The sequence below is a fragment of the Lontra canadensis genome, unplaced genomic scaffold (assembly GCF_010015895.1).
Source record: "Lontra canadensis isolate GAN:19392208 unplaced genomic scaffold, GSC_riverotter_1.0 scaffold107, whole genome shotgun sequence".
Lineage (NCBI taxonomy): Eukaryota > Metazoa > Chordata > Mammalia > Carnivora > Mustelidae > Lontra > Lontra canadensis.
In genome coordinates, this window is record NW_022631101.1 from 4,396,479 (window position 1) to 4,423,322 (window position 26,844).

Here is a 26,844-nt window from a genome sequence, read left to right on the forward strand (position 1 = left end):
CTCTCTTTTTTTTTTTTTTTGCATTTGCACGGGATTGTGGGAGGAAGCGGAGCGCAGCCAGACACCCCGCCGCCCGCCCCCCCTTCCCCTCCCCCCTCCCCCAGCCGCCTTGTGCAAAGATGGCTGCACCGTGAGCGCAGAGGAGGAGGAGGCGGCGGCGGCGGCGGCGAGAGAGCGAGCACCCAGCGCCCGCACCCACCCCGGGGCCGCCCGGGACGCCCCCTCCTGAGCGCGCGCCCTCCCTTCTCTCTTGCAAGCGCCGGGGCAAAGGCGGAGACAGCGGGGTCCCTCCTACCCCCCTTTCCCTCCAGGGGGAACCCCCCTTCCCCCTCCTTGGCTCGGCGGCTGCACCCCCTCCCTTGCCCGCCCCTCCGCCCCTGCCCCCTCCCTCCCCAGCCCGGGGCCTTCCCGGGCCTTCGGCGGCTGCAAAGAAAAAGAGAGAGAGAGAGAGAGAGAGAGAGAGAGGAAAAAAAAAAGCAGCAGCGGAGGGAGCGGCGGCGGAGGAGAGCGCGCGCGCGCCCCCTCCCTCCCTCCCTCCCTCCCCCTCCCCCCAATTTCCACCGCGGCCAATTCATGGACAGGAACTACCCCAGCGCCGGCTTCGGGGACCCGCTCGGCGCCGGGGCGGGATGGAGTTACGAGAGGTCAGCGAAAGCTAGGTAAGGAGCCGAGGGTGGCCTGGAGGAAGGGGCCAAGGGGTGGGGGCCCAGCCGGGCCGGGCCTGGCCCGCCTGGCGACGCGTGCATCGCAAACTCCCCTCCGGCTTGCAAGGGAGCGGCCTTCCTCGGTTTGCAACAACGCCGCCGCCCCAGTTTGCAAATTGCAAACTCCGCCAAAGCCAGCTCCGGCATGCAAAGGGAGAGATGCAGCGGGAAAATGGGGGTGCAAAACAATTTAGGACGGAAAGGCCCCGGGAAGGTGGGAGGGACTGGCGAAGCAAGGCCTGGATTTCCCCCCATCCTTGGATTCCCGGCTTGCTGATTTCTACCCCCTGCGTCCCAGGCTCTGCTCTTGCTAAGGTGGGATGGAAAGGAGAATTAGAACGCAGACCTGGGGGGTGCCCCCCCTCCCGTCCTATTGTTCCGGGACTGCGCGAGGCCGCGCCACTCGGCCTCCCCCCACCGAAATTCCGCGCGCAGAGTGGGCACAGGGCCCCGCCCCCTTTCCAAGCTGGGATTCTGTGTGTGTAAGGGGGGGTCCTGGAATCTGAGACACGCCCCCTTTAGCTCCCCCACCCCCAAAGGCAGAGAATCCCAGTTGATGGCGAGGAGTGGAGTATTTGACCTCTCGAGTCCGAGCCGTGAATCGGGGCCGTTGCATGGGAAGATTCAGATGTTTCCGTGGTGTGTGGTTGTGTGTGTGAGCGTGGGCCCTGTTCGTGCTTAGTTGGTAGCCTGCTCACCTGCGAATCAGCCCCTTTCCTGATGTGTATGTTCTGCCCTCACTCTTCACCTGTCCCCAGCCCCCCGCCCCCTGGGTTACCCAGCGTGGTTGGGCATGATCCCACATGTGTTAGGATTTTCCATTTGGGACTTAGCGCTCTGTATGTTTCCTTCCCCACGAGTGAGCTGGATCGTCGTTTGCACACATACCTGGGTTTGCAAGGGGCCATACATTTGAACCTCAACCCCCGGGGATGGACGTTGTTCTTGGTCGCGCTTGTACCTGGTACTTTCCCCTAGTCCTATCCCTTCCCCACCCCGCATCCCAGCCGTTTGGGGAACAATCTACCTTCTCCCAACTCTGTTTGCATCACCCCATGAAGTTCAGGGCCATGTGTTCCCACGTGTGTGCAGTAGAGTGGGCGTCCTTATGCACCTCTCAGGTTGGCCTCAGGGCCTCGTGTCATCCAGGGGGTGGTGGGCTCGGTAGGAGGTCCATGCCTTTCGCATTCTCAACTTGAGGTGCTTCCTCTGACTCTTCATTCTCTTCTGTTTGTCTCGTCTCTGTGCATGGCTGTGTTTGTAAACGTGAGACTATCTGGGCTGTATTTATTGGGGAATGTTTCAGGGCTCTTTTCGTTGGGTACCCCGATTCCCTTGTCTTCTTTCCTTTAGGGCCCAAGGTTCCTTAGGATAACCCCCAGTCAGCTGGAAGATTTCCCCCCCCTCACCCCGGGGGATTTGCTGAGTTCCCTTCTAGGGCAGCTTTGGAGGACACCCTAACATCTCTCCCTTCCTCCCAGCTTGGTCTATGGCAGCTCCAGGACCTCGCACCCCGAGACCGACATCTTACACCGCCAGGCCTACGCGGCCCCCCACCCACTGCAAAGCTATGCCACCAACCACCACCCGGCAGGTACGGCCCCCGTCCTGCCCCGCCTGGGCTGGCCCTCCCTCCGAGGCAGCTGGTTGGCTGCTGAAAGTTCCACCCCTCCTAATTGGCCGTGCCCTGTGTCCCGGCCCGCCCCTTGCTACCTCTCCTCTGATTGGTTGCCTCTGAGGCTGCTGGTCCCTGCTCAATTTCACGCTGGATTCGTTCACCCTTGTCTCTGGGCCCGCCTCTTTCGCTCCAATTGGCCCCGTCCCCTCAGCCCCCAAATCCCACCTTCTCTTCCAGGCTTTTCCTCCTCTCTATCCCACCCCAGTCCTTTCCTTCTGGGTTTACCCGTCCTTTTGGCTTCTTGGTGCTGTGAATTCGTTCTTCCTGATTCCTTTTCTTCCTGAATGGCTCTAAGTCTTTGGACCTTTCCTTTTTTTCCTGGGTTTGCCCACCACCTTATTCTTCCCTGTGTAGAACTACCTCTAGGGCTTCTGATTGGTTCCCTCCTTCCTGGCCGAACCAACAAGGAGATTATATTGTCCGATTTGATCCTTAACTTTCCTGGTTGGTTCCTTCCCTTTATTCTTGCCCCCCCCCCTTTTTTTTCTGGGATCCTTCCACTTTTAATCAACCCCTTTTGGCCTATCCTCCCAGTGCTTCTAAGTGGCCTTGGTTACCCCATACCTTCCCCTTCCTTGCTAGAATTGCCCAAATCCTTTTGTGTCTCCCCTGCCCCCCCTCCTTTGCCTACCTTTCCTCTCCTGGGCTCCCTGCCCTAATGACTGGGGTATACTTCATCCTGCTGATTGGCTCCCTTTTCCCCTTCGTTGTCCTCAGCCCTGTCTCCTTAGTTTGGCTGTGTTCACTTGATCCTCTTTGAATCTCCCTCTTTGCTTTCTCCAGCCCTTTTCCCTGACCCAACTTGCTTTTGGCCTTTTTCCTTTTCCCTTTTAACTCTGCCACTTAGCTGACTCTGCCCCCTTGTCCTTGGCCAGGCCTCTCTGGACTCTTCGACACTGGCCTCCACCACGCGGGCTCAGCAGGGCCCGACGCCTCCGTCATGAACCTCATCTCGGCCCTGGAGTCCCGGGGCCCCCAGCCTGGCCCCTCTGCCTCCTCTCTCCTCTCCCAGTTCCGCAGTCCTTCCTGGCAAACAGGTAAGCCTAGCGCCGGCCCAGGAGTGCCAGGGTGGGGCTGGCATGTGGTCTGCCCTGACCTGTGGTCTTCTCCATCGTCCCCAGCCATGCACACGCCGGGCCCCACGGAGCTCTTCATTTCAGGCGCCCTGCCGGGTTCCAGCACCTTTCCATCCTCCTCTGCCCTGTCGGCCTACCAGCACCCGGCTTCCTTCGGCAGCCGCCCCTTCCCAGTGCCCTCATCCCTCAGCCTCCAAGACCCCCCATTCAGCCCCCCAGCTAATGGGCTCCTGTCCCCTCATGACGTGTTGCACCTGAAGCCCTCACAGGCACCCACAGTGCCATCCTCGCTGGGCTTTGAGCGCCTGGCGGGGGGCGGTGTCCTGGGGCCCGCTGGTCTCGGCCCGGCCCAGACCCCTCCGTACCGACCCGGCCCCCCAGACCCCCCGCCACCTCCCCGCCACCTCCCGACTCAGTTCAACCTGCTGGCTTCCTCTTCTGCTGCCGCTGCCGCCGCCGCCGAACAGTCCTCCCCACAGCTGTACAACTTCTCGGGTGCTGCCCCAGGCCCCCCACCACCCGAGCGGGCCCTGCCCCGCCAGGACACCGTCATCAAACACTACCAGCGGCCGGCCAGTGCCCAGCCCCCGCCGCCCCCGCCCCCAGCCCACGCCCTCCAGCACTATCTGAGCTGTGGAGGCAGCTATCCCTCCATGGGCCACAGGGCTAACCTGGCCTGCAGCCCCCTGGGCGGTGGGGAGCCCTCTCCTGGTGCTGGCGAGCCTAGCAAGGCCGGGCCCAGTGGAGCAGCGGCTGGAGCATCTGGCCGGGCTGCGGGCCCTGAGGCGGCTGGGGGAGGTGGGGCAGGGGGTGGCGGTGGAGGTTACCGCCCCATCATTCAGTCGCCTGGTTACAAGACGGGCAAAGGTGGCTATGGAGCGGCTGCGGGTGGTGCCAACAGACCCCCACCACCCCGTTCGACGGCCACACCCAAATGCCAGAGTCTGGGTGGGCCAGCAGCCGCCTATGCCACCGGGAAGGCCTCTGGGGCTGGTGGGGCAGGTGGCCAAGCCTATTCTCCTGGTCAGCCCCAAGGGCTTCTAGGACCCCAGGCCTACGGGCAAGGGTTTGGAGGGGGTCAAGCCCAGGACTTGAGCAAAGGCCCGAGCTACTCAGGGGGGCCCCCGCAGCCTCCCAGTGGCCCCCCACCTCCCAGCCTAGCCACGTGCCAGAGCTACTCCCCAGATCAGCTGCAGGGGCAGCTCTATGGGGTTCAGGGTGAGCCATACCCAGGGCCAGCTGCCCACTCCCAGGGGCTGCCCACGGCCAGCCCCTCGCTCAGCTACAGCACTGGCCATTCCCCTGCACTCTCGGGTCATGGAGGTGGCTGGGGGCCCAGCTCTCTGGGGGGTGGTGGGGAGGCCAGCCCTTCTCACATCATCCGCCCGCTGCAGTCGCCGCCCGCCCCTGGCCGCCCACCCGGAGTCGGCTCTCCGGGGGCCCCCGGCAAATACCTGAGTTCTGTCCTGGCGTCAGCCCCATTCCTGGCACCCCCAGGAGCCGGCAGCTATGCAGCCGGAGCAGGGGGCTACAAAGGCAAGGGGGATGGCTCGGAGCTGCTGGCGGGGCCCGGCGGCCCTCCTGCTGAGCGCACTGAAGATGAGGAATTCCTCATCCAGCATCTCCTGCAGGCTCCTAGCCCCCCGCGGACCTCAGGGGCAGACGGCTTGGTGGGGGAAGATGGGGCGGCAGATGCCTCCAAGGGACTTGGGGGTAGTGGTGGGGCCGGGGGCCCACCAGGCACACCCTACGAGCTGGCTAAGGAAGACCCTCAGAGGTATCATCTACAGAGCGTTATCCGCAGCAGTGGAAGCCTTGATGAGGGTACCACGGCAGCCCTGGAGCTGGGCCTGGGGAGGCTGAAGGAGAAGAAGAAAGGGCCAGAACGGGGTGGCGAGACCCCAGAGGGGCTGGCCACTTCAGTTGTCCACTATGGGGCAGGTGCCAAGGAGCTGGGGGCCTTCCTCCAAAAGAGCCCACCACCCCCACCTCCCACAGCTCAGCCTGCCCAACCCACACCCCATGGCCTCCTCCTGGAGGCCGGGGGCCCTGACCTCCCACTGGTGCTGCCCCCACCTCCACCCCCACAGCTGCTCCCCTCAGTCCTCAGCCATGCCCCCAGCCCCTCTCCCAGCGCCCCCAAAGTTGGCGTTCATCTCCTGGAGTCAGCCACCCGCGATGGAGCACCCCAGCCGCCCCCGCCGCCGCCCCCACCTCCACCACCCATGCCCCTCCAGCTCGAGGCCCATCTCCGCAGCCACGGCCTGGAGCCCGGTGCCCCCAGCCCCCGCCTGCGACCTGAGGAGAGTCTGGAGCCGCCGGGCACCATGCAGGAATTGCTTGGGGCCCTGGAGCCACTGCCCCCAGGGCCCGGTGACACTGGCGTGGGCCCACCTAATACCGAGGGCAAGGATCCCTCTGGTGCCTACCGCAGCCCCAGCCCGCAGGGCACCAAGGCCCCCCGCTTTGTGCCACTCACATCCATCTGTTTTCCTGACTCCTTGCTCCAAGATGAGGAGCGCAGCTTCTTCCCCACCATGGAGGAGATGTTTGGCGGAGGGGCAGCGGACGACTATGGCAAGGCCGGGCCGCCCGAGGACGAGGGCGATCCCAAGGCGGGGACTGGGCCGCCTCCAGGCCCCCCAGCCTATGATCCTTATGGTCCCTACTGCCCTGGTCGGGCATCTGGAGCTGGGCCCGAGACGCCAGGCCTGGGCCTGGACCCCAGCAAGCCGCCTGAGCTGCCCTCCACGGTCAACGCCGAGCCTCTGGGCCTGATCCAGAGCGGGCCCCACCAGGCGGCCCCGCCACCACCGCCGCCACCGCCACCGCCGCCGCCTGCCTCGGAGCCCAAGGGAGGCCTCACCTCGCCCATCTTCTGCTCTACCAAGCCAAAGAAGCTGCTCAAGACGTCCTCCTTCCACCTGCTGCGGCGCCGTGACCCGCCCTTCCAGACACCCAAGAAGCTGTATGCCCAGGAGTATGAGTTTGAGGCTGATGAGGACAAGGCCGATGTGCCTGCTGACATCCGTCTGAACCCTCGGCGCCTGCCTGACCTGGTGTCCAGCTGCCGCTCCCGCCCAGCCCTCTCACCCCTGGGCGACATCGACTTCTGTCCACCCAACCCAGGCCCGGATGGCCCCAGGCGCCGTGGCCGCAAGCCCACAAAGGCTAAGCGTGATGGCCCACCCCGGCCCCGGGGGAGGCCCCGGATCCGCCCGCTGGAGGTCTCCGCCACTGCTGGGCCAGCCTCATCCTCCACGCCCACTGATGGGGCCAAGAAACCTCGGGGCCGGGGCCGTGGTCGGGGCAGGAAGGCTGAGGAGGCGGGGGGCACGCGGCTGGAGCCCCTGAAGCCACTTAAGGTGAGAAGGACTGGGGTCCAGATGTCTAAGGTTGGAGAAGGCAAAGGCTTGGGACTGCAATTGTGGGGTGTGGTGGGGGCTGTGGTTTATATTCCTGAGCCTCGGAGGCAATGAACCTGAGGGTTGGGATTCTAGGCTTCCACCGTCAGAGAAATCTGAGAATTGAGACTTCAGGGTCTAAAGGGAAACATAGGGGATTGAAGCTTGAGTTCTTAGGTTCTGGGTCTTGAAGGAGCCATGATTGGGTGTTTCTGGATTCCTGGGTCTCATGGGAGGAGGGTCTCGAGCCTGGATTCCTGGGCTGGAGGCTAAGAGGGGTCAGTGAATGCTGAGGGAGGAATGCCAGTCCTGTCATTCTGGAACCTGAGAGAAGGGGTCTGGGGGCTTTGATTCTAGGGTTCTATGGGCTGAAAGTGGGAAAGTGATCTAGGCCTTAAGGAAGTGTTGGGGGCCTGCACCTCAGCCTCTGAGCAGGTAGGGGACTTGGGGCCCCAGACTTGTGGACCCTGACTCCCCACTGCCCTGATACCTAGATCAAGCTGTCCGTGCCCAAGGCCGGCGAGGGTCTGGGAGCCTCCTCAGGCGACGGTGTATCCGGTGCTGACCACAACAGCCTGGATTCCAGCCTGACCCGGGAGAAGATAGAGGCCAAGATCAAGGAGGTGGAGGAGAAGCAGCCAGAGATGAAGTCCGGATTCATGGCCTCCTTCCTGGACTTCCTCAAGTCCGGCAAGCGTCATCCGCCGCTCTACCAGGCCGGCCTGACACCCCCGCTCAGTCCCCCCAAGAGCGTGCCGCCCTCCGTGCCCACCCGTGGCCTGCAGCCCCAGCCTCCTACCGCCCCCACTGTGCCACACCCCCCGCCCTCCGGCGCCTTCGGGCTGGGTGGCGCACTGGAGGCGGCCGAGAGCGAGGGGCTGGGGCTGGGCTGCCCTTCACCCTGTAAGCGGCTAGACGAGGAGCTGAAGCGGAACCTGGAGACGCTGCCCTCCTTCTCCTCCGATGAAGAAGACTCGGTGGCCAAGAACCGGGACCTGCAGGAGAGCATCTCCTCGGCCATCTCTGCGCTCGACGACCCACCCCTCGCTGGGCCTAAGGACACTTCCACCCCAGATGTGCCCTCCTTGGCAGCTGAAGCTGCGGTGCCAGGACCTCCCCCACTCCCGGGGCTCCCTAGTGCCAGCAGCAATGGCACACCCGGTGAGCTCTGGGAAGATGGTTTGGGGGTGGGTTGTGCAGGTCGCGCACTGTGTAAGAGGCATCAGTCACACTGTAGATGAAGTAGATTTGCGAGTTCACAAATTGAGGGTATACAGATGGTGCGAGAAAGGACTCATTTTCTGACCTGTCCACAGATGCTAAGTGGGCTTTAGGTGCCCCAAGGTGGCACTGGAGAATGCTGGGAGATAGCAGGTTTTAAGTGATGGGGACAGGGAGGTGAAAGGGTACTGAGAGTTTCTGAGGACAGCCAGGGGATATAGGGCCTGAGAAGGAGCTAGGATTTAGAGATGTGTGGTAAAAGACAGAAGAATGTCTGTGGGAGTGGTAGGGAGAGACTGGAACATTGATTAATTGGGTCTTGCGGAGGGGTGAGAAGAAAAGGCTGGGGGTGTGCAAGGTCTGGATGGTGGTCTGTCCTGAGAGGCTTTGGACAAATTTTAAGGTGCTTTGGATGGGGGGAAATGGAGGCATTGATTCGGAGAAGGACGTTTGGGACAGTTAGTGAGGAGGCTTGAGGGCTCAGAGGCATCCTAGGGAACGGAGGGGACTTCTCAGGGTTGTAGGAAGGTGGGAAACGGGGAGCAAGGGAACAAGATGATGCGAGGCCGAAGTAGAGATGAGAACTACCGGGGCCTTCTGAGCAGTGTCAGAATTTGCTGAAATGGAAGCGAGCCCTGGGGGGTGAGAACCTTGGAAGGGTCAGGAAGGCTCCTGGCTAAGGACACAACAACGGAGAAGAAGCAGTTTTAGGGAGGGATTTTAAGGTGTCAGAGGGTGACATTAGAAAAACCCATGGGGAATCAAGGCTATAATGGGCAGTAATGATCCCGAGTAGAGAGTAGTCCGAGGAAAGGGCAGGGAAGATCTTGGATGGAGGAAGGACAAGACTCCTGAGCAGGAAGTGAGGAGGTAGAGGCACAGAAGGAATGATTGGGGAATTAGGAGGGGAGGTAAAAAAATGGGAGGTGAGAGCCAGCAAGGGCTTTGAGGCAACTAAGAGGTGTTGCAGTACTAAAAGAGGCAATAGGGTGAAAATTCAGGGACTCCGAATTAGCGCTGGAGCTGGGAAGGGGTCTCAGGGAGGGACTTGGACAGAGTGGAAAGGCTTTGGGGGAGTTGAGGAGCTGTTGACATAGGGAGGGACATTCAGGGACAAGAGGAGAGGTGCTGGGGATGGTGAATGGCATTCAGGAACTAGGAGCTGTGTCAGGGCAGGGCAAGGAGTTTGTAGGGACTAGGGGAGACAAGGGGGAGATAGACTGGGGTGGGAGACAGTTGAGGGATGAGGAAGGGTTGGTGGTCGGACAAAGGACAACTGATTTTGATGGAGGGACATTGGGTAATGGTATTAACTACCCAAAGGGACAGAAGCGGGGAGTATGTGGAAGCCAGGAAAAGATGGGGAGGGACAGATCCCCATTTCCAGGTGGGAAGGCTTATTAGGATGTTGGAGAAAGAAGGGAACCTGGGCTTCCTGCTGGGACCCTGGGGAAGAGAGGAGCCTGAAAGGGCTGAGAGCAGACACTGATTGACATTGGCCGACATTGACCGCAGACCTGAGGGACCCGCGCATGCAGTGGAGGTGGAGGGGGCCTCCCCGCGCCCGGGGGTTTGCCCTGATGCCCCTCTCGCCCACAGAGCCCCCGCTGCTGGAGGAGAAGCCCCCGCCCTCGCCGCCTCCTGCCCCGACGCCGCAGCCACCTCCGCCGCCCCCACCACCCCCGCCGCCCGCCCTGCCCTCGCCGCCCCCCCTGGTGGCCCCGGTGCCCAGCTCGCCGCCCCCGCCGCCCCTGCCGTCACCGCCCGCCCCGCCGCCGCCCCCGCCGGCCGTCGCGCCCGAGGAGCCCGCCGCCCCGTCCCCCGAGGAGCCCGAGCCACCCGACGCACGGCCCCTGCACTTGGCCAAGAAGCAGGAGACAGCGGCCGTGTGCGGGGAGACGGACGAGGAGGCCGGCGAGAGCGGCGGGGAGGGCATCTTCCGGGAGCGCGACGAGTTTGTCATCCGCGCAGAGGACATCCCTTCTCTCAAGGTGAGTGTGTCTGAAAGCTGGGCCCGCGGGATTTGGCCCCAGAGCGGTGACGGAGCGCCTGCTGGATGACAGGCTCAGCGGAGGCCGTCCTGAATTCCCAGGCTGATGGGGTCTGGAACATGCAGCGGCTGCGTGGGGCTCTGAGATTGGGGAGGGGAGGTCTTGGAAATGGGAAAAAGTGATTGTTAACGTTTATTGCAGACATTCTGGGCTCTGGGGTTCCAATAAGGAACAAGGGAGGCGGGTGCTGGTCTCAGTGAAGGTTCTAATTTAATTGCTCAAGCCAAGAGAGCCAGGCTGCTTTGCAAGGTGTAGCATAATGGTGGAAACGCGAGGCAGTAACAAAATGTTCCTACAAATACACACGCACATAGCCAACGATTTGGGACTGTGAGGCCACATCTTAAGACACTCTCTGCAGATCGGCCCATTTCCTGCTTCCATTGACTCTGCTTCAGGGCTTGGCCAATGGTGGCCTCCAGGAGCCAAATCCAGGCCCCTGCCTGTTGTTATGAATAAAGTTTTATTGGCGTACAACCCATGCCCATGCATTTAAAATCCCCTAGGGCTGCTTTCCCCATACAGTGGCAGAATGAGGTAGTTGAGGCAGAGCTTAGCTGACCCACGAAGCCAAAAATCTTTCTTATCTGCTCCGTTATGGAAAAAGTTTGCTGACCGCTGCTGTACTCGGTTCATTGGACGGGGAGATTTTGGATCAGAGGATTCATAGCATAGGTGCTTGACAAGGGTGGGTGACATGAGATGCTCATGTAAGGCTTCTCCTGGGACATGAGGCTGAACAAGTCCTTGGTGGGTCAGCAAGCCATCATCATCTTGATGGTGACATCAGAGACGACGGCCTTTCTTCCTGTTAGTGTCACAGACTGAGTATTGACAATGGGGGCCAGGAACATGTTTGGCCCTTGATGTACATTATCAAGTTTAATTTATTCTCTGGTGTGGCTTCTTAAGATGGAGCTATTGTGGGACGAATTCATTATCAGGTTAACAGTTGTTACGCTTTGCTGCTGCGTATGTTCTGTGAGGTGAACTTAATATGTCTTCTGCTGTATGATTTTTATGCCGTCTTATTGTGGAAGAAGTAGAGCCACTAGAGTAATGGGACTGTATGTACCCATCCCTCAGCTTCCAGCATCGTCCCCTCCTGGCTAGTCCTTCTCTCTCTCTGTTCTGGCACATTCTGCCCCCTGCCCTACCCCTCCAATTCCAGGCGTCATGTTCTGTCTTCCATACCTTGTCATTTTTATTTATTTATTTATTTATTTATTAGCATGGTGTTTGCTTCACCCATAAGAACATTGATGAAAGGTATATTAGGGAATTACAAAGCAAAATGCCAGAGTGGTCACATTCCCCAAACCAGCCAGCAATCCCAGAATTCCCTGCTCCTTCCTCTTGCATCCCTCCTGGTCCTTCTCAATGCCCTTATGTCCTGTGTACATTATTTCATTTTGGGGGGAAACAATGTATTTATTAGTTTTTTTAAAAGACTTTTATTTATTTATTTGACAGACAGAGATCACAAGTAGGCAGAGAGGCAGGCAGAGAGAGAGGGGGAAGCAGTCTCCCCACTGAGCAGAGAGCCTGATGTGGGACTCCATCCCAGGACCCTGAGATCATGACCCAAACTGAAGGCAGGGGCTCAACCCACTGAGCCACCCAGGCGCCCCTATTTATTTGTTTTAGAGAGAGAAGGAGAGAGGGGGCACAGAGGGAGAGGTAGACGGAGAAAGAGAATCTCAAGCAGACTCTGTTCTGAGCGTGGAACCCTACGCCGGCCTCGTGTTTTCCACCCTGAGATTGTCTTGACCTGAGACAAAACCAAGAGTCAGACGCTCAACCAGCTGAGCCACCCCAGGCGCCCCGCATTGCTTCATGTTAATTTCATGACTTCTGAAGCTGATTTGATCTTCAGCTGGGACAAGCAAGGAAGATACTGAATGAACAGCAGTGAGAGGGACAGCTGCCAACTCCTTAGGACAGGGTTTGAGACAGATAGTCAGAACTAGGAATTTAGTGTGATTTTTTTTTCTTCTTTTTTTGTTCTTAATTTTTTTTAAGACATTTTATGTACTTATTTGACAAAGTGCACAAGCAGAGGGAGAGGGAGAGGCAGGCTCCCCACTGAGCAGGGCGCCTGAGGCTGGGCTCGATCCTCGGACTCTGGGACCATGACCTGAGCTGAAGGCAGAGGCTTAACCCACTGAGCCACCCAGGAGCTCCTTGTTCTTCATATTTTTAACTTAAAATTTTTTTTTAAAGATTTTATTTATTCATTCGACACAGAGCGAGAGATCACAAGTAGGCAGAGGCAGGCAGAGAGAGAGGAGGAAGCAGGCTCCCTGCTGTGCAGAGAGCCCGATGTGAGAGAGCCCCAACTTAGTTAAAATTTTTTAAAAAACCGAGCTTAATGCCCAACATGGGGCTAGAACTCATGACCCTTAGTCAAGAGTCATGTGCCCTGGGGCGCCTGGGTGGCTCAGTGGATTAAGGCCTCTGCCTTCGGCTCAGGTCATGATCCCAGGGTCCTGGGATCCAGCCCTGTGTTGGGCTCTCTGCTCGGTGGGGAGCCTGCTTCCCTCTCTCTCTGCCTGCCTCTCTGCCTACTTGTGGTATGTCTGTCAAATAAATAAGTAAAATCTTAAAAAAAAAAAAAGAGAGAGAGAGAGTCATGTGCCACAAGGACTGAGCCAGCCAGGTACCCCTCCTTTTTTTTACTTTAATTGTGGTAACCTTTACATATCATGAAGTTTACCATTCTAACCACGTTTAAGCGGTACCATTCAGTGCCATTAAGTGTATTTACATTGTTGTGTGATGTTCGCTGCTGTCTCCAGGTTTTCTCTTTATTTATTTATTATTTTTTAAGGTTTTATTTATTTATTTGGGGGAGAGGGTGCAAGCATGAGCAGGGGGAGGGGCTGAGGGAGAGGGAGAAGCAGACTTCCCACTGAGCAGGGAGCCTGATGTGGGGCTTGATCCCAGGACTCTGGGATCATGACCTGGGCGGAAGGCAGATGCCTAACCACCAAGGCACCCCCGAGTTCTATCTTTATAATCACCTCCCATGATAGGGATTACTCTTCCCATTTTACAGGGAAGGAAACTGAGGCGCAGAGTGCCACAGTAGCCTTCCTAGACTTTTATGGCCCGGGATCCGCACTGGTTCTGTTGGCCCCAGAAGCCTGGGCTCTCAGCACCAGACTCAACCTTTTTCTGTGTACATTCTGGCCAACATTGACAATGGCAGTGGCACATGCGACAGGGAGCCCAGCATTGGGCGGAAAGAACAGGGCTTTTACAGATGAGGAAGTTCACGTTCGGAGAGGGACTCAGTGCACTGGTGGGTGCTGAGCTGGGATTGGAGCCACAGCCATCCGACACCACCTCCCAACTGGCATGAGGCCGGGCAAGGACTCAGATGCTTAAAATACAACACGAGTGTGCCTTACAATGGGGGGACACACAACCCCAGGACAGAATCACTTCAGCAGACATTGGAGACCTGTTTTGGAGTCAGGGCAGGCTGGCGGCATCGTTGCTGAGAGCCCAGCTTTCTGGGCTGACTGACTGGTTCATTCTCGGCCACTTTTGGTCTGGGCTGGTGTCGACCCTCCTTGATTATGGATTTGGTGATAGAGGTGATCTCGTTAGTACCTCCCTCAGGTAACTGGAGAATCCAGGCCTTAAAGCTCCATGGAACCGTGGGTGGCACCCAGTAGGTGTCCCTTTGCTTACTTCTCTCTGCAAAGCTGGGCACATTTTTTCTGTAAAGGGCCAGCTAATAAATATTTTAGGCTTTGCAGGGTGCAGGGTCTCTGCTATGTCTTCTTGTTCTGTTTTTATGATCCTTTATTTTTTTCTTAAGATTATTTACTTATTTATTTGAGAGAGAGAGAGCATGAGAGGAGAGAGGTTAGCTGGAGAAGCAGATTCCCTGCTGAGCTGGGAGCCTGATGTGGGGCTTGATCCCAGGACTCCAGGATCATGACCTGAGCTGAAGGCAGTTGCTTAACCAACTCAGCCACCCAGGAGCCCCCGATCCTTTAAAAATTAGGAAGCATTCTTATTTTATAGATCTCTGAAAATGAGCAATGGGCCGTAGTTTTTTCCAGAACAGTGGTAGTCTACTAGAAATGTCATGATCTGTATACATCATTTTATTTTTATTTTTATTTTTATTTAAAAATTTTAAAAGATTTTATTTATTTATTTGACAGAGAGAGAGAGATCACAAGTAGGCAGAGAGGCAGACAGAGAGAGAGGGGGAAGCAGGCTCCCCACTGAGCAGAGAGCCCGACTCGGGGCTCGATCCCAGGACCCTGGGATCATGACCTGAGCCAAAGGCAGGGGCCTAACCCACTGAGCCACTCAGGCGCCCCTTATTTATTTATTTATTTATTTAAGATTTTCTTCATTTATTTGAAAGAGCGCACAAGCAAGGTAAGGAGCAGAGGGAGAAGGAGGTGCCCCACTGAGCAGGGAGCCCTACTCGGGGCTCGATCTTGAGACTGACTGTAGGATCATGACCTGAGCTGAAGGCAGATGCCCAACTGACTGAGTCACCCAAGCGCCCGTGAATACGTCATTTTAAACTTTCTTGTATCATGCTTAAAAAAAAGTGAGGGATGCGTGGCTGGCTCAGTCGGTAGAGCACGTGACTCTTGATCTCAGGGTCCTGCGTTCAAGCCCCATATTGGGCGTGGAGCCTTCCTAAAAGAAAAAGAATTTTAAAAATGTTTAAAAATCGGTGAGGTTAGCCACAGGAATGTATTTTCTCTAACATAGCTTATTTAGAACAATCATTTTCGCATGTAATCAACGTAGAAAAAGCTAACGAGATGTTTTACATTTTTTGTATATCAACCCTTTGAAATCTTGGGTATATTTTTTACTCATGGAACATATTTGGGGCAGCCAAATTAGCACAAGGCTGGCCCTCTTCTCTGCTTCAGCTTCCCCAGCTATAAAGTGGGATGGATAACATTAACTTCCAGTTCTTGTTGAAGATTTAAGAGGGTGTAAACGCTGAGCTTGTAAGAGTTTGTTGGATGGAGAAAAGTAAGGGGCAGGCGGTCCCGATGGAGGGAGCAGGGTGCAAAGGTTGTGTCTTGAGCAAAAATATGGTGTTCAAGGGGTTGAGTGGCTGCGTTGTGAGTGCTGAACCCGGGAAGGTGAGCAGCTGCCAGGTCATGCTGGAGTGAGATCGATGGGCACCTGCTGGAGAGTCCACATTTGGGTTTTCCAGCAGCTGCTAGGGCCCCTGGCTAGCAGGGTGGTGGCTGGGGAGGTGTCTAGGCCTGATGGCAGTCTGTCTGCCACCTCAGTCCTGTGATACCGATTCCCTTGTTAATGGAGCATGAAGCCTGCCTTCCTTCCTTCCTTCCTTCCTTTTTCTTTCTTTCTTCTTCTCTCTCTCTCTCTTTTAAGTAGGCTCCAGACGCAGCGTGGAACCCGCTGTGAGGCTTGAACTCACAACCCTGAGATCAGGACCTTAGCTGAGATGAAGAGTCAGATGCTTAATGACTGAGCCACCCAGGCGCCCCAAAGCTTTCTTACTATCATCCTGCTAGGTGCTTCTGGCTCATTCCTGTCCTGCTGCTTACTGCCCTTGTCTTTGCTTCTCAAGAGTTCACATTCCCAGAAGAGAATCTGATTGGTCCAGCTCAGCATTTGGGGCCTAGATAGGATTAGTGATTTGCCTGTTGATTGGCTCCCTGGTCAGGTCTCTTCCAATCAGCTGTGGCTTCTGTGGGGGCGGGGGGGGGGGGGAGGAGAAGGGGGTGTGGTCAGTGATAGGATTGACACCAAGAGAGATGGGAAGGACGGCCTGAGGGCTGACTGGCTCTGGTTGGATATCAGGCAAGGCTGATGCCAGGGGTTGAGTGCGACGACCATGGAGAGGAAGAGTGGTTCTGAGAAAGCCACCAAGCTCAGTTGGGGTGTGGTGAGCCAAGGGGCCTGAGTCCAGGTAGAGAGTCAGTGCCTTTGAGGAGGCCAGTTGGGGAGGGGGAAGAGACGGGGTGGTCTTCCCTGGCTGGGAGGGCTGCTCTGATGGCTTTCTCGCTAGCTTCTGAGAACTAGAATGGGGATGATCACGTTAACACTGAAAGGCAAAAGGCACCCGTTTGTGGGGGTGGGAGAGCACTGCATATGCAAAAACCTGGAGAATCCAAAAGTCTGGGGTTCATCTGCTGAATTTGGAGGGATCTGGATGGCCTGTGGGGCAGGGGCAAGAGAAGAGAAAGAAAACTGAGGCAAAGCCTCACTGTGCCAGACTGTGGAGCCTGCACTAGGGGCCCTAGAAGGTTTTGGAGCATAGCAGCATGTGGCCCAACCCTTGGGCCTCTGACCTGACTCCCCAAGGTGACCAGGAGGGAGGACTGGGAACCATAGGGTAGCTGGAGAAAAGGACTTGGGGCCAGGGCACCTGCATTCCTTTCTCATCCTGCCTCTTGTGACTTAAGCCAAGAGCCCTTCTATCTATCTACCTACCTGTTTGTTTATTTGAGAAGTTTTGGTGTATTTTTTTTCTTTAAGATTTTATTTGACACAGAGAGACACAGCGAAAGAGGGAACACAAACAGGGGGAGTGGGAGAGGGAGAAGCAGGCTTCCCGTCGAGCAGGGAACCTGATGTGGGGCTCGATCCCAGGAGCCTGGAATCATGACCTAAGCTGAAGGCAGATGCTTAATGACTGAGCCACCCAGGCGCCCCCAAGAGCCCTTTTAGACCTCATTCTCATCAGGTTATTGTCATCTCCTCTTGGCACTCCCCAAGTTGATCAGAGGGACACACAAAATCATGGACACACATACAAAAAATGGGTGTGAAAACCACTGACCCGAGCTAGGAGTAGGCAGTGGATAGCTGACAAACAGACCCTGGTGTTACAGCTCCTGCCAGGGGAAGACACCATCAATTCATCGCAGCACTTAATTTGGGGCTGGTTCTGAGCCATGACCAATCGATTGAAATTGTCTTTTTTTTTTTTTTTTTTTTGTATAAACATATATTTTTTTCCCCAGGGGTACAGGTCTGTGAATCGCCAGGTTTACACACTTCACAGCACTCACCATAGCACACACCCTCCCCAACGTCCATAACCCCACTCCCCCAACCCCCCTCCCCCCAGCATGAAATTGTCATTTGAATCCTGTTAATCACTTGAGTGTGATTTCTTTGAATACAGGGACTAACTTCCGTTCATCTCTGGGTTATCACAATACCTAGTGCGCATTTCCCGTTGCATCTTTTTTTTTTTTTAAGGTTGTATTTATTTACGAGAGAGAGAGAGAGAGAGAGAGAGAGAGATGAGAGAGAGAGAAAGTGAGCTGGGGGAGGAGCCAGAGGGAAAAGGAGAAGCAGACCTACACTAAGTGTGGATTCCCCATGCAGGGCTGGATCCCACAACCCTGAGATCACGACCTAAGCTGAAACCTAGAGTCAGTCACTCAGCAGACTGAGCTATCCAGGCGTCTCGTCCCACACTTTTCCACGCTGTCCCGTGTCATTGTTGAGCCTGGTCACAGAAGACGTTGTCCTTCCAGGACTCACTTAGGTGTCACCTTTTCCAGGAAGCGTTGTTGGATTCAGATTGCATTTGAGTTCCTTCCTTTAGGCTTCCATAGTGTCTGGGGGGGCAGGGGCGTCTGCCATTCATGTGCTTATTGTGCTGTCATTTTTTGGTGCCATGTCTGGCTCTCCTGCTGTTACTCTCCCCAGATTATACACGCTGGGTCTGACCCATAGCCTTCAGTTTCCAGCGTCCAGCTGGGGAGTCACACAAGTCTCGGGGTGGGGAATTCATCTGAGTGTAGGTGAAGTGGAGATGGGGGAGCCTCATATCACTGTGTCTTGCCCTGTCGTGGAGAGGGGGATGAATTAAGTGGCCGCAGGTCACCTATCACCTGTCTGTTCTTGGCACAAACCGCAACCTTACCCTGTTTAATTTGCTTGTCTCCTTGTTGTCTCTGTGACGAAGATCCCATCAAAGGCGTAGTCAGTCTCATTCCCCACTGTACCCCAGGGCCAGCACGGCGTCTGGAAGATGGTGGCTGGGTGCACAGGCATTGATATTACTTTAAGTCACTTTATAAAGGCCATCTTCCTATAATATTGTAACAGCTAAAACTTTGTAGCACAAGAATGAACACCTTGTTTGAGAGTCTTGGGTAAGCCACGGTGTGGGGTGTGGGGGAGGACGTGGCCAGCCTCCAGCTGCCTCTCCAGGGCTGAGACCATCCTAGGGCCAAGACAGGTGCCGGCCAGTGTGTGGTAATACCTGTTGACGATGGTGCCTTTTCTCGAAGAGGTTATCAAGGGAGAATGTAGGGCCCAGGAATTGGGGGCAGGGAGGGCTGACCTAGCTGGCCTCTCGGCACCCCTCCTCAGCTGGCGTTGCAGACGGGGCGGGAGCCCCCCCCCATCTGGCGAGTGCAGAAGGCCCTGCTGCAGAAATTCACTCCCGAGATCAAGGACGGGCAGCGGCAGTTTTGTGCCACCAGTAATGTAAGCCTGGAGGGGGCAGTGAGGACTCAGAGAGGCCTGGGAGGTGGTGGGGAGCAGCCCCCCCCCCCATGCATGGCTGGGATTCACCACTTCTCTAGGGGGTGGCCCAAAGGGAGGCCCTACCTCCAGGAGGCTGAGGGGCTGTTGGGGGGGGGTGGGAGGGGTGGAAGTCTCGGGGATCGGGTTGCCAGGCTGCCTGGCTGCTGTGGATGAAGGATTTCCTCACGTGCCTCTTTCCCTCCATAGTATTTGGGATATTTTGGGGACGCGAAAAACCGGTATCAGCGCCTTTACGTGAAGTTCCTGGAAAATGTCAACAAGAAGGATTATGTGAGGGTCTGTGCCCGAAAACCCTGGCACCGGCCCCCAGTGCCCGTCAGGTACCCTGGTGGGCGGTGGCGATGGGCATGGGGATGGAACGTTGAAGAAAAGAGGTAGAGGCAGGGAGAGTAGACACAGGCCCAGAGAGAGAAAGGCACCCAGGTCTGGGGTTGGGGGGCAGACAGAGGCAGGAGGAGAAGCTGGTTCTGTGCTCACTGTGATGGGGATCTCAAGAGAAGCATTGGGGTCTCTTAGGGTCTGCCTGCTGCAACCATTCCCTTCCGCGTTCCCTTCCAGACGCTCGGGGCAGGCCAAGGGCCCTGCGTCTGCTGGGGGCAGCTCGGCACCACCTCCCAAGGCCCCGGCGCCACCTCCTAAGCCTGAGACCGCTGATAAGACGGTATGTGAGAAGCCCCCAGAGCAGACGCCTGAGACACCCGTGCCTGAGCCCCCTGCTCCTGAGAAGCCGTCCCCGCCGCGGCCCCTCGAGAAGGAGAAGGAGAAGGAGCGGGTGACACGCGGGGAGCGGCCGGCCCGGGGAGAGCGGAGCGCAGGTGGGCGGCAGACTCGGCCTGAACGGAGCCTCACCGCAGGACAGCCCGCCACCTCCCGGCTGCCCAAGGCCCGGCCCACCAAGGTGAAGGCTGAGCCGCCCCCCAAGAAGAGGAAGAAGTGGCTGAAGGAGGCGGCAGGCAACGCCTCTGCGGGCGGAGGTCCGCCAGGCAGCTCCTCGGACTCCGAGTCATCCCCGGGAGCACCCAGCGAGGACGGTGAGGCCCTCGGGAGCCACGAGGCGGGTGGGGAGGCCTGAGGAAGTGAATCCCCGGCATTGGGAGGATGTGTGGGCGAGTATGGGCCACCGGGTTCCAGCAGCGAGAATTTGTAAAATAAAATAATAGCGGTATTTGTCAGTCACGTGACGCCTAACTGGAATGGGTGTCTTCTCTAAATTCTGTATCCGGATTAATTTGTGCGATGTTCATAGCAGGGCTACAAAGTAGATACTGTTATTTTTAAACCTTTTAATTTATTTTTATTATTATTTTTTTAGATTTTGTTTGTTTATTTGAGGGGGGAGAGAGCACGAGCAGGGGAAGGGGCAGAGGGAGAGGGAGAAGCAGGCTCCCTGCTGAGCTGGGGCTTGATCTCATGCCCTGACATCACCACCCCAGCCAAACCTCGCCCAACCGACTGAGCCACCCAGGTGCTCCAAGGGTAGCTGTTGTAACAGAGACTAAAGCGTGCAGGCAGTCAAATGAGTGAGGTCTCCTTCCGTCAAAGCCGGACTTAGGTGTTGGTTTCTTGGAAAATAAGAGGCTCTTAAGTTGTCCAGGTTCTTTGTTTCTTTTCCTCTTGTTGCTCTGCCTTCCACCTGCCTCCTGTCCTCAAGCACGTGATCAGAGGCACCCCAGCAGCCCCAAAGCCGCAGGTCTGTCAGTGGGAAGCAAGTCAGGGGTCAGGGAATGGGGGCGGGAGGGGGGGGTGGTGGGACCTTTCTTTTAAGTTGCCAGATCTAGGCGTGGCATATATGCTCTCTCTCCTGTTCCATTGGGCAGAACTGGGTCACATGGCCACACCTAGCTGCAAGGGAGTCTGGGAAATGTAGTCTTTTAATTGGGCATGGTGATGCCAGATCATGCCAGATGGAAGCAGTTAAAGGGGACGTCGTGAGGGTGCCGCAAGGGAGGACATTTAGCAAAGGCCCAGATTTGCAGGTCTTTCCTTCTCTGGCCTTCAATTTCCCTTTCCTATTTCTTCAACGATTTACAAATTTAAGTTGAATTAACACATCATATAGTTCGCCTACTTAAAAACATAAAATGCAGTGTTTTTGGTTTTCTTTTTTGTTTTTTTTTTTTTAAGATTTTACTTATTTATTTGACACAGAGAAATCACAAGTAGGCAGAGAGGCAGGGAGAGAGAGAGCGGGAAGCAGGCTCCCTGCTGAGTAGAGAGCCCAATGAGATGATGTGGGGCTTGATCCCAGGACCCTGAGATCACAACCTGAGCTAAGGCAGAGGTTCAACCCACTGAGCCACCCAGGGGCCCCAATGCGGTGGTTTTTAGCACAGTCCTAGGCATCCATCTTGGCAGTCGATTTTAGAACACTTTCAATACCCCACAAAGAACCCCTGTATCGATGGGTTATCACTCCCTTCCTGGACATTATGCATAAGGAAATCCTATAACGTGTAGGTTTTTGTGATTGGCGTCTTTCACTTGGCGTTAATATTTGGGGTTCATCCGCATGGTAGGTGTGTCAGGACCTTATTCCTTTTTGCGACTGAGTACGATCCCACTGCGTGGATGGATAGACCACCCTGTATCGCCAGGCACTAGTTGATGGACTTCTGGGTTGTTTCTACTCCTTAGTGGTTGTGAGTAATCCCAGTATGGAGATGCATAGACAGCTCTGAGTTTCCGGAGCGCTCGAAAGGGGAGGAGCTGAACTCCACCCTCTTATGGGAGCGACTCCCCTGCCAAGGGTCACTATGGGTCTGGGTCTGGGTCTGTCTTGCCTCAGCCCATTGGACCAGGAGCAAGTGAGTGTGACTCATGCTTCACTCAGCCCAGAAGTCCGCAGAACTAACCTCCTCGCTTGTCTGAGAGCAGGGGTCCTCCACGTGTCCCAGGCTGACACTCTTTCCTTCCTTAAACTCATCGCAGATGTTCTAGAAGGACGTTGCAGTGACTGTCTTCTCTCACCTCCTCTAGTCCACTCCCATTTGGCTTCCCGAGCCCTGTTCTGCACATCTTTATCGAGTACCTACTTCATGCCATGCAGGAGGTTCCAGCAGTGAACAGAATAAGCAAAAACATTTATCCTCATGGGAGCTTGCAGTCTTAGTTGGGGGAGGCCATCAGATAAACACGTTATGTAACAGAGCACAAAACAATGAGAAAAATGGTCAGGGTGAGACTGGCCAGGCTGAAAGGCGGTTCAGAAAAGCATTTCTGGTCCAGAAGATCCAGGTGGTATAGCGGGGGCTGTTTTCGGGGGGATGAGGGAGTTGGGGAATGCTTCTGGAAACGACATTGGAGCAGAGATCTGAGTGCAGCAGGGTTGGGGTTGGGTGACTGGGAGAGCGAACATTCCAGGCTGGGCGTGTCTGGGGATCAGGAAGGAGGCCAGTGGCTGGAGTGAGTGAGTAAGAGGAGAGGGTGAGAAGTGAGGGCAGGGAAGGAACAGGACCAGATCTTGGAGGGGCAGGAGTCCTGGAACTTTGTGGTCCCACTAGAAGGACTTTACCCTGAGCGACACAAGAGCCATAGGAGGTTTCAGGCCAAGGCCTGGTGGAGTTTGACAGCCACTGCCAGGGTTTCACTCTGGCCCCTGAAATGGCTGTCACCAAGGACCCTCCACGTGGATGAGTCAAATGGACGTTTTTCACGCCTCTTCCTGAGGGACATTTTAGGGCCGTTCAGGGCCATCTGCATCTCTTTTCTCCCCGGTGTTCCTTCTTGGGTTTCATGTGAGTGTCCCTCACTCCTGACCTTGGCCTTGTTGCTTCACCTCTCACTTGGCAGGCTCAGCTTCCCAGTGAGCCTTGCTAGTTTCTTCCTGCTGGCCCCCCTCCAGGCCTCCCCCAAACCCCTTTCCTCCGGATCCCACTGAGTTCTTTGTCCCAATTTCTCTATCTCAGGGGCAGCCCCACTGGCTACTCAGTCAGCAGGCCAGATCTCCCAGCACACAAGCCTTTGCTCCCTCACCTCCACAGCTGGGAAGTCCCCAGCTCTGGCCCTCCTGTCCTGTCCTCCATCTCTGGATTTTGTTCTTACAGCCCTGCTACGTCTTCATCCTTTCTTATGTGGTCCATTATCCCGGCCTCTGGTCTCTGGTCTCATCCCTTTGATCCGTCTCCTACATGGTCTCGAGGGGTCTTTCTACGCTTAACCCTTGCATCTCCCCTGCTCACAGCTTTCCCATGGCTCCCTAGCACCCACCACGAAAAGCCCCTATTCTCTTTACTTCCCACCTCCTCCCACAGTCTTGCCCTTTGTGATCTGATCTCTGAGTGTCTTCGCTGGTTTGGAAACTGATTATGCTGCTTCTTTAGACTTTATTGAAGCCACACGGAACTAGTCAAACATGAAGTTCACTGCCTGGAATGCTTTTTTCCCCATCAGTCAAGATTTAAGCTCCTGGCTGACCTTGAACCAACCTTCCCTGGCCAGGCCCAGCTGGTTACCATCCATGCCTGTGACTCCCACCCTTAGAGCGTGTTGCACTGGTACTCAGGCTCCCTGAAAACAGGGGTTTCTCTCTGGCCCTCGTACGTAGAACATTGCCACCCAGGTGGCCTCTGATGAAGGCCGAATCATGAGCTCGGTTCCCATCCTCACCCCCCCCCTCCCCCAGAGCGGGCAGTCCCTGGGCGTCTGCTGAAGACACGAGCAATGCGGGAGATGTACCGCAGCTACGTGGAGATGTTGGTGAGCACAGCCCTTGACCCAGACATGATCCAGGCCCTGGAGGACACACACGGTGAGCTGAGGCCTGGGGTAGAAGGTTCTGGCACTCCCACTCTGCCCCACCCCTTCCCTGTGCGCGGTGGGGCTTCAGATCTCCTGAAGCCACCTTCTGATCTCGCAGACGAGCTGTACCTGCCACCCATGCGGAAGATCGATGGTCTCCTCAATGAGCACAAGAAGAAAGTCCTGAAGCGGCTGTCACTGAGCCCAGCCCTGCAGGTGCCTGTGGGGCCTGGGTGGGAGGGGCCTGGAGCCCAGTGGTGGGGATCGTGAGAGATGGGTATGAGTGAGCCACGGGGTCCGCAGAGCGTCAGGCCCTGGAGGGAGCAGCCGCTAGAAGGTTCGGCCTTGGCCAGGGGCAAAGCTGAGGGCAGGGCTCCAGCTGGAGGCGGTCTCTGCCCACCAAGATGGAGGGGCCTTGGTTGGGGCTTGGTCGGTGGGGAGAGATCCAGAGACTTGCGAAGGTTGGGGGTGCTCAGCTGGGAAAGCCCAGCAGAGTTTATGGAGGGAAGGTTTGGGGACAGCAGGTGGCCAAGGCCTTGCTGGGGGACAGTGGTAAGCGGGTTCTGATGGCTTCTCTTCTCATGTGGGATTCTTAGCATCTCAGGCCTCACTGTTAAGTCACCTGTATGATTTCCTTTCTGGAATGGCCTCAGATTCAGGGGTACAATATTCAGGCCGCTCTGAAAATTCTGATGGGGAGTGTTGTGTGGGGCTGAGAACTTGGGGATACAATGTTAGCGCAACAGAATTCTGGGATGGAGTGTTAGTCTTGCCTTAAAATGTCCAGATGGGTCCTGGTCTGGATCTGGGAATTCTGGGGTGGATTTTCGGCTGGCTCAGAAAATTCTTGGTGGGATGTTAGTCTCCCAGATGATACGAGATAAAAATAATAAATCTGATTCTGGCAGTCCGTGTGGGAAGTCAGGGTGACCGAGAGTTCTGGGATAGAGAGTTAGTCCGGCTCTGACAGGTCTGGGTAGGGTGTTATCCCAGGGTTGACATTTCTGTGGTGGAGTATTAGGGTAAGTCTGGGAATGGTGGGATGGAGTCTTCCTCTGGTTTTAACATTCTGGGATGGAATGTCCGCTTGGCACTGGGGATTCTGGATTTTAGACCATGTCTTGAAATTCCGAGTAGGATGTTAGGCTGGGGCTGAGAATCCTGAGTAGAATTTTTTTTTTTTTTTTAAGATTTTATTTATTTACTTGACAGAGATCACAAGTAGGCAGAGAGGCAGGCAGAGAGAGGAGTGGAAACAGGCTCGAGAGCAGAGAGCCCGACGCGGGGCTCGATCCTAGGACCCTGAGATCATGACCTGAGCCGAAGGCAGAGGCCTTAACCCACTGAGCCACCCAGGCGCCCCCCTGAGTGGAATATCAGAGGTCTGTGAGAAGCTGGGCTTGGCCCCAAAGCGCAGTACAGGGTCACCAGATAGGCCTAAGCTCCTCTGTCCTTTGAGACACCCAGGATTCCCGAGGGTCTCCTGATCTGCAGCCCGAGGGAAACGGAGGCAGCTGAGAACTGAGAGGAGCTGAGCGGTGCATTTGGAGAGTGTGGGTCCAGGGGGACGTCCCACTGACCGCTTGGCTTCCCACAGGATGCCCTGCACACGTTCCCCCAGCTGCAAGTGGAGCAGAGCGGGGAGGGCTCCCCGGAGGAGGGGGCCGTGAGGCTGCGGCCGGCGGGGGAGCCGTACAACCGCAAGACGCTCAGCAAACTCAAGAGGAGCGTGGTCCGAGCCCAGGTGCGGCTGGGGGTGGGCGGCCAGCGCGGGCGCCTGGGGACAGGAGCTGCCCCGCACTGGGCAGTGGCGTGAGGCTTCTCCACTCCCGTCTGTCCAGGAGTTCAAGGTGGAGCTGGACAAGTCGGGATACTACACGCTCTACCACTCCCTCCACCACTATAAGTACCATACTTTCCTGCGATGCCGGGACCAGGTAAGCCCACCCGCTGTGCGTGGCGCCCTGGGGTTCTGCCCCACAGGCTCTGCTCTGGAACCAGAGGTCCAGACACCAGCCCCCTCCTTCCTCAGACCCAGAAGTCCAGACCTCCAGCATCTCCTCCCTGAGACCTCAGAGTCCAGGCTCCCAGACTCCTCTTTCTGCAAACCCAGGAGGCTAGATCTCCAGCGCCTCCTCCCTGAGACCCAGAAGTCCAGGCCCCCAGCCCCCTCCTCCTCCCTCAGAACCAGGAGTCCAGGCCCCCAGCCCATCCTCCCTGAGACCAACCGTCCAGGCCCCCAGCCCCTCCTCCTTCAGACCCAGCCAGGGGTCTCACTCCCAGCCCCCGTTTCCCTGGGACATTGATCACTAGACCTCCAGGCCCCGGTGGCTGCCCACCGCAGCTCCCTGTCTAACGCCCTGCAGACCCTGGCCATCGAGGGCGGCGCTGAGGACCTGGGCCAGGAGGAGGTGGTCCAGCAGTGCATGAGGAACCAGCCGTGGCTGGAACAGCTCTTCGACTCCTTCAGCGACCTGCTGGCCCAAGCACAGGCCCACAGCCGCTGTGGGTGACCCCCGCCCAACCTGGGGGAGCCACCTCTTCCACGAACGGAGAATTGGGACAGAACTGTGTCCTCAGGAGCTAACCCCCTGGGCCCTGTTGCCAGGGAAGGGGGGGGGGGTCATCGGTCAGGGTGTGTCCATGCTGCCCCCACAGGGCAGGGTTCAAAGTTCGACTCCTCCCCTCTCCCACACCCCCTCCACTCCCCCCCAGCCCTCCCACTGTCCGGTGTACAGAGAAATTATTTATATATATGTATAAATGTCTATTTAGTAACGGTTTCCCTCCCCACCTTGCCCCAATCCTCTCTCCATGGCCACAGCCCCGCCCCCTCCACCTTGTACATAATGTATAGGAAAAGTCTATGTATGGTTGAGGGGGGCGGGGTGGCTTCAGAGAGCTGGGGGACCCCCCTCCCCCCCAATCCCCCCCTCATAGGCCAGGATCTTTGCTAAAGGCCATTCCCTCCCCAGGGCATTCGGCATTGGGTGGGAGGGGGGAAAACGCATCTTGTTAATTATTTTTAATCTTATTTATTGTACATACCTGGGGCGGGGGGCTGGGGAGGTGGAGGGGGGAGAAGGGTCCCCTCCCTTTGGCCCTCCTGCTCCTTTTCTACTGCGATTGTCTGTGTCTGCCCCTCCCCCACCGCCCCATCCCCTTGTTGTCTGGATGTGGTTCTATTTTTTATCCGTCTCCTCTCCCCTCCCCTCCCACCAACCCCTCTGCTCCTACCTCCCGACCACCCTTTGTCTCTTGCTCTTTCTTGGGCTTCTGTACAACTCAACTTGTATACACTGTGTACACACAACCAGCCAAACGAAAACCCAACAGCAAACACTTTATCAGCCGGCTGGAGTGCCTCTGTTCTGCGGCGTCTGGGCGGGCCCAGGGGTGGCGGAGGCAGAAAGGGCCTGGAGCTGCAACGTGGCATCTCTG

The 26,844-nt window shown here is 56.7% G+C and overlaps 1 protein-coding gene across 1 annotated transcript; it reads left to right on the top strand.

The window, feature by feature from the left end:
• Positions 1-90: 90 nt before the first annotated feature.
• On the top strand, positions 91-26,750 carry PRR12 (proline rich 12). The gene is made up of 14 exons (XM_032839432.1): positions 91-659; positions 2,186-2,298; positions 3,258-3,419; positions 3,504-6,823; positions 7,357-8,023; positions 9,683-10,074; positions 18,490-18,606; positions 18,853-18,986; positions 19,225-19,697; positions 23,288-23,413; positions 23,522-23,619; positions 25,001-25,147; positions 25,245-25,340; positions 25,770-26,750. Exons 1-14 carry the CDS (start codon positions 574-576, stop codon positions 25,914-25,916), a joined length of 6,078 nt encoding a protein of 2,025 aa, XP_032695323.1. The 5' UTR covers positions 91-573; the 3' UTR covers positions 25,917-26,750.
• The last annotated feature ends 94 nt before the right edge of the window (positions 26,751-26,844 follow it).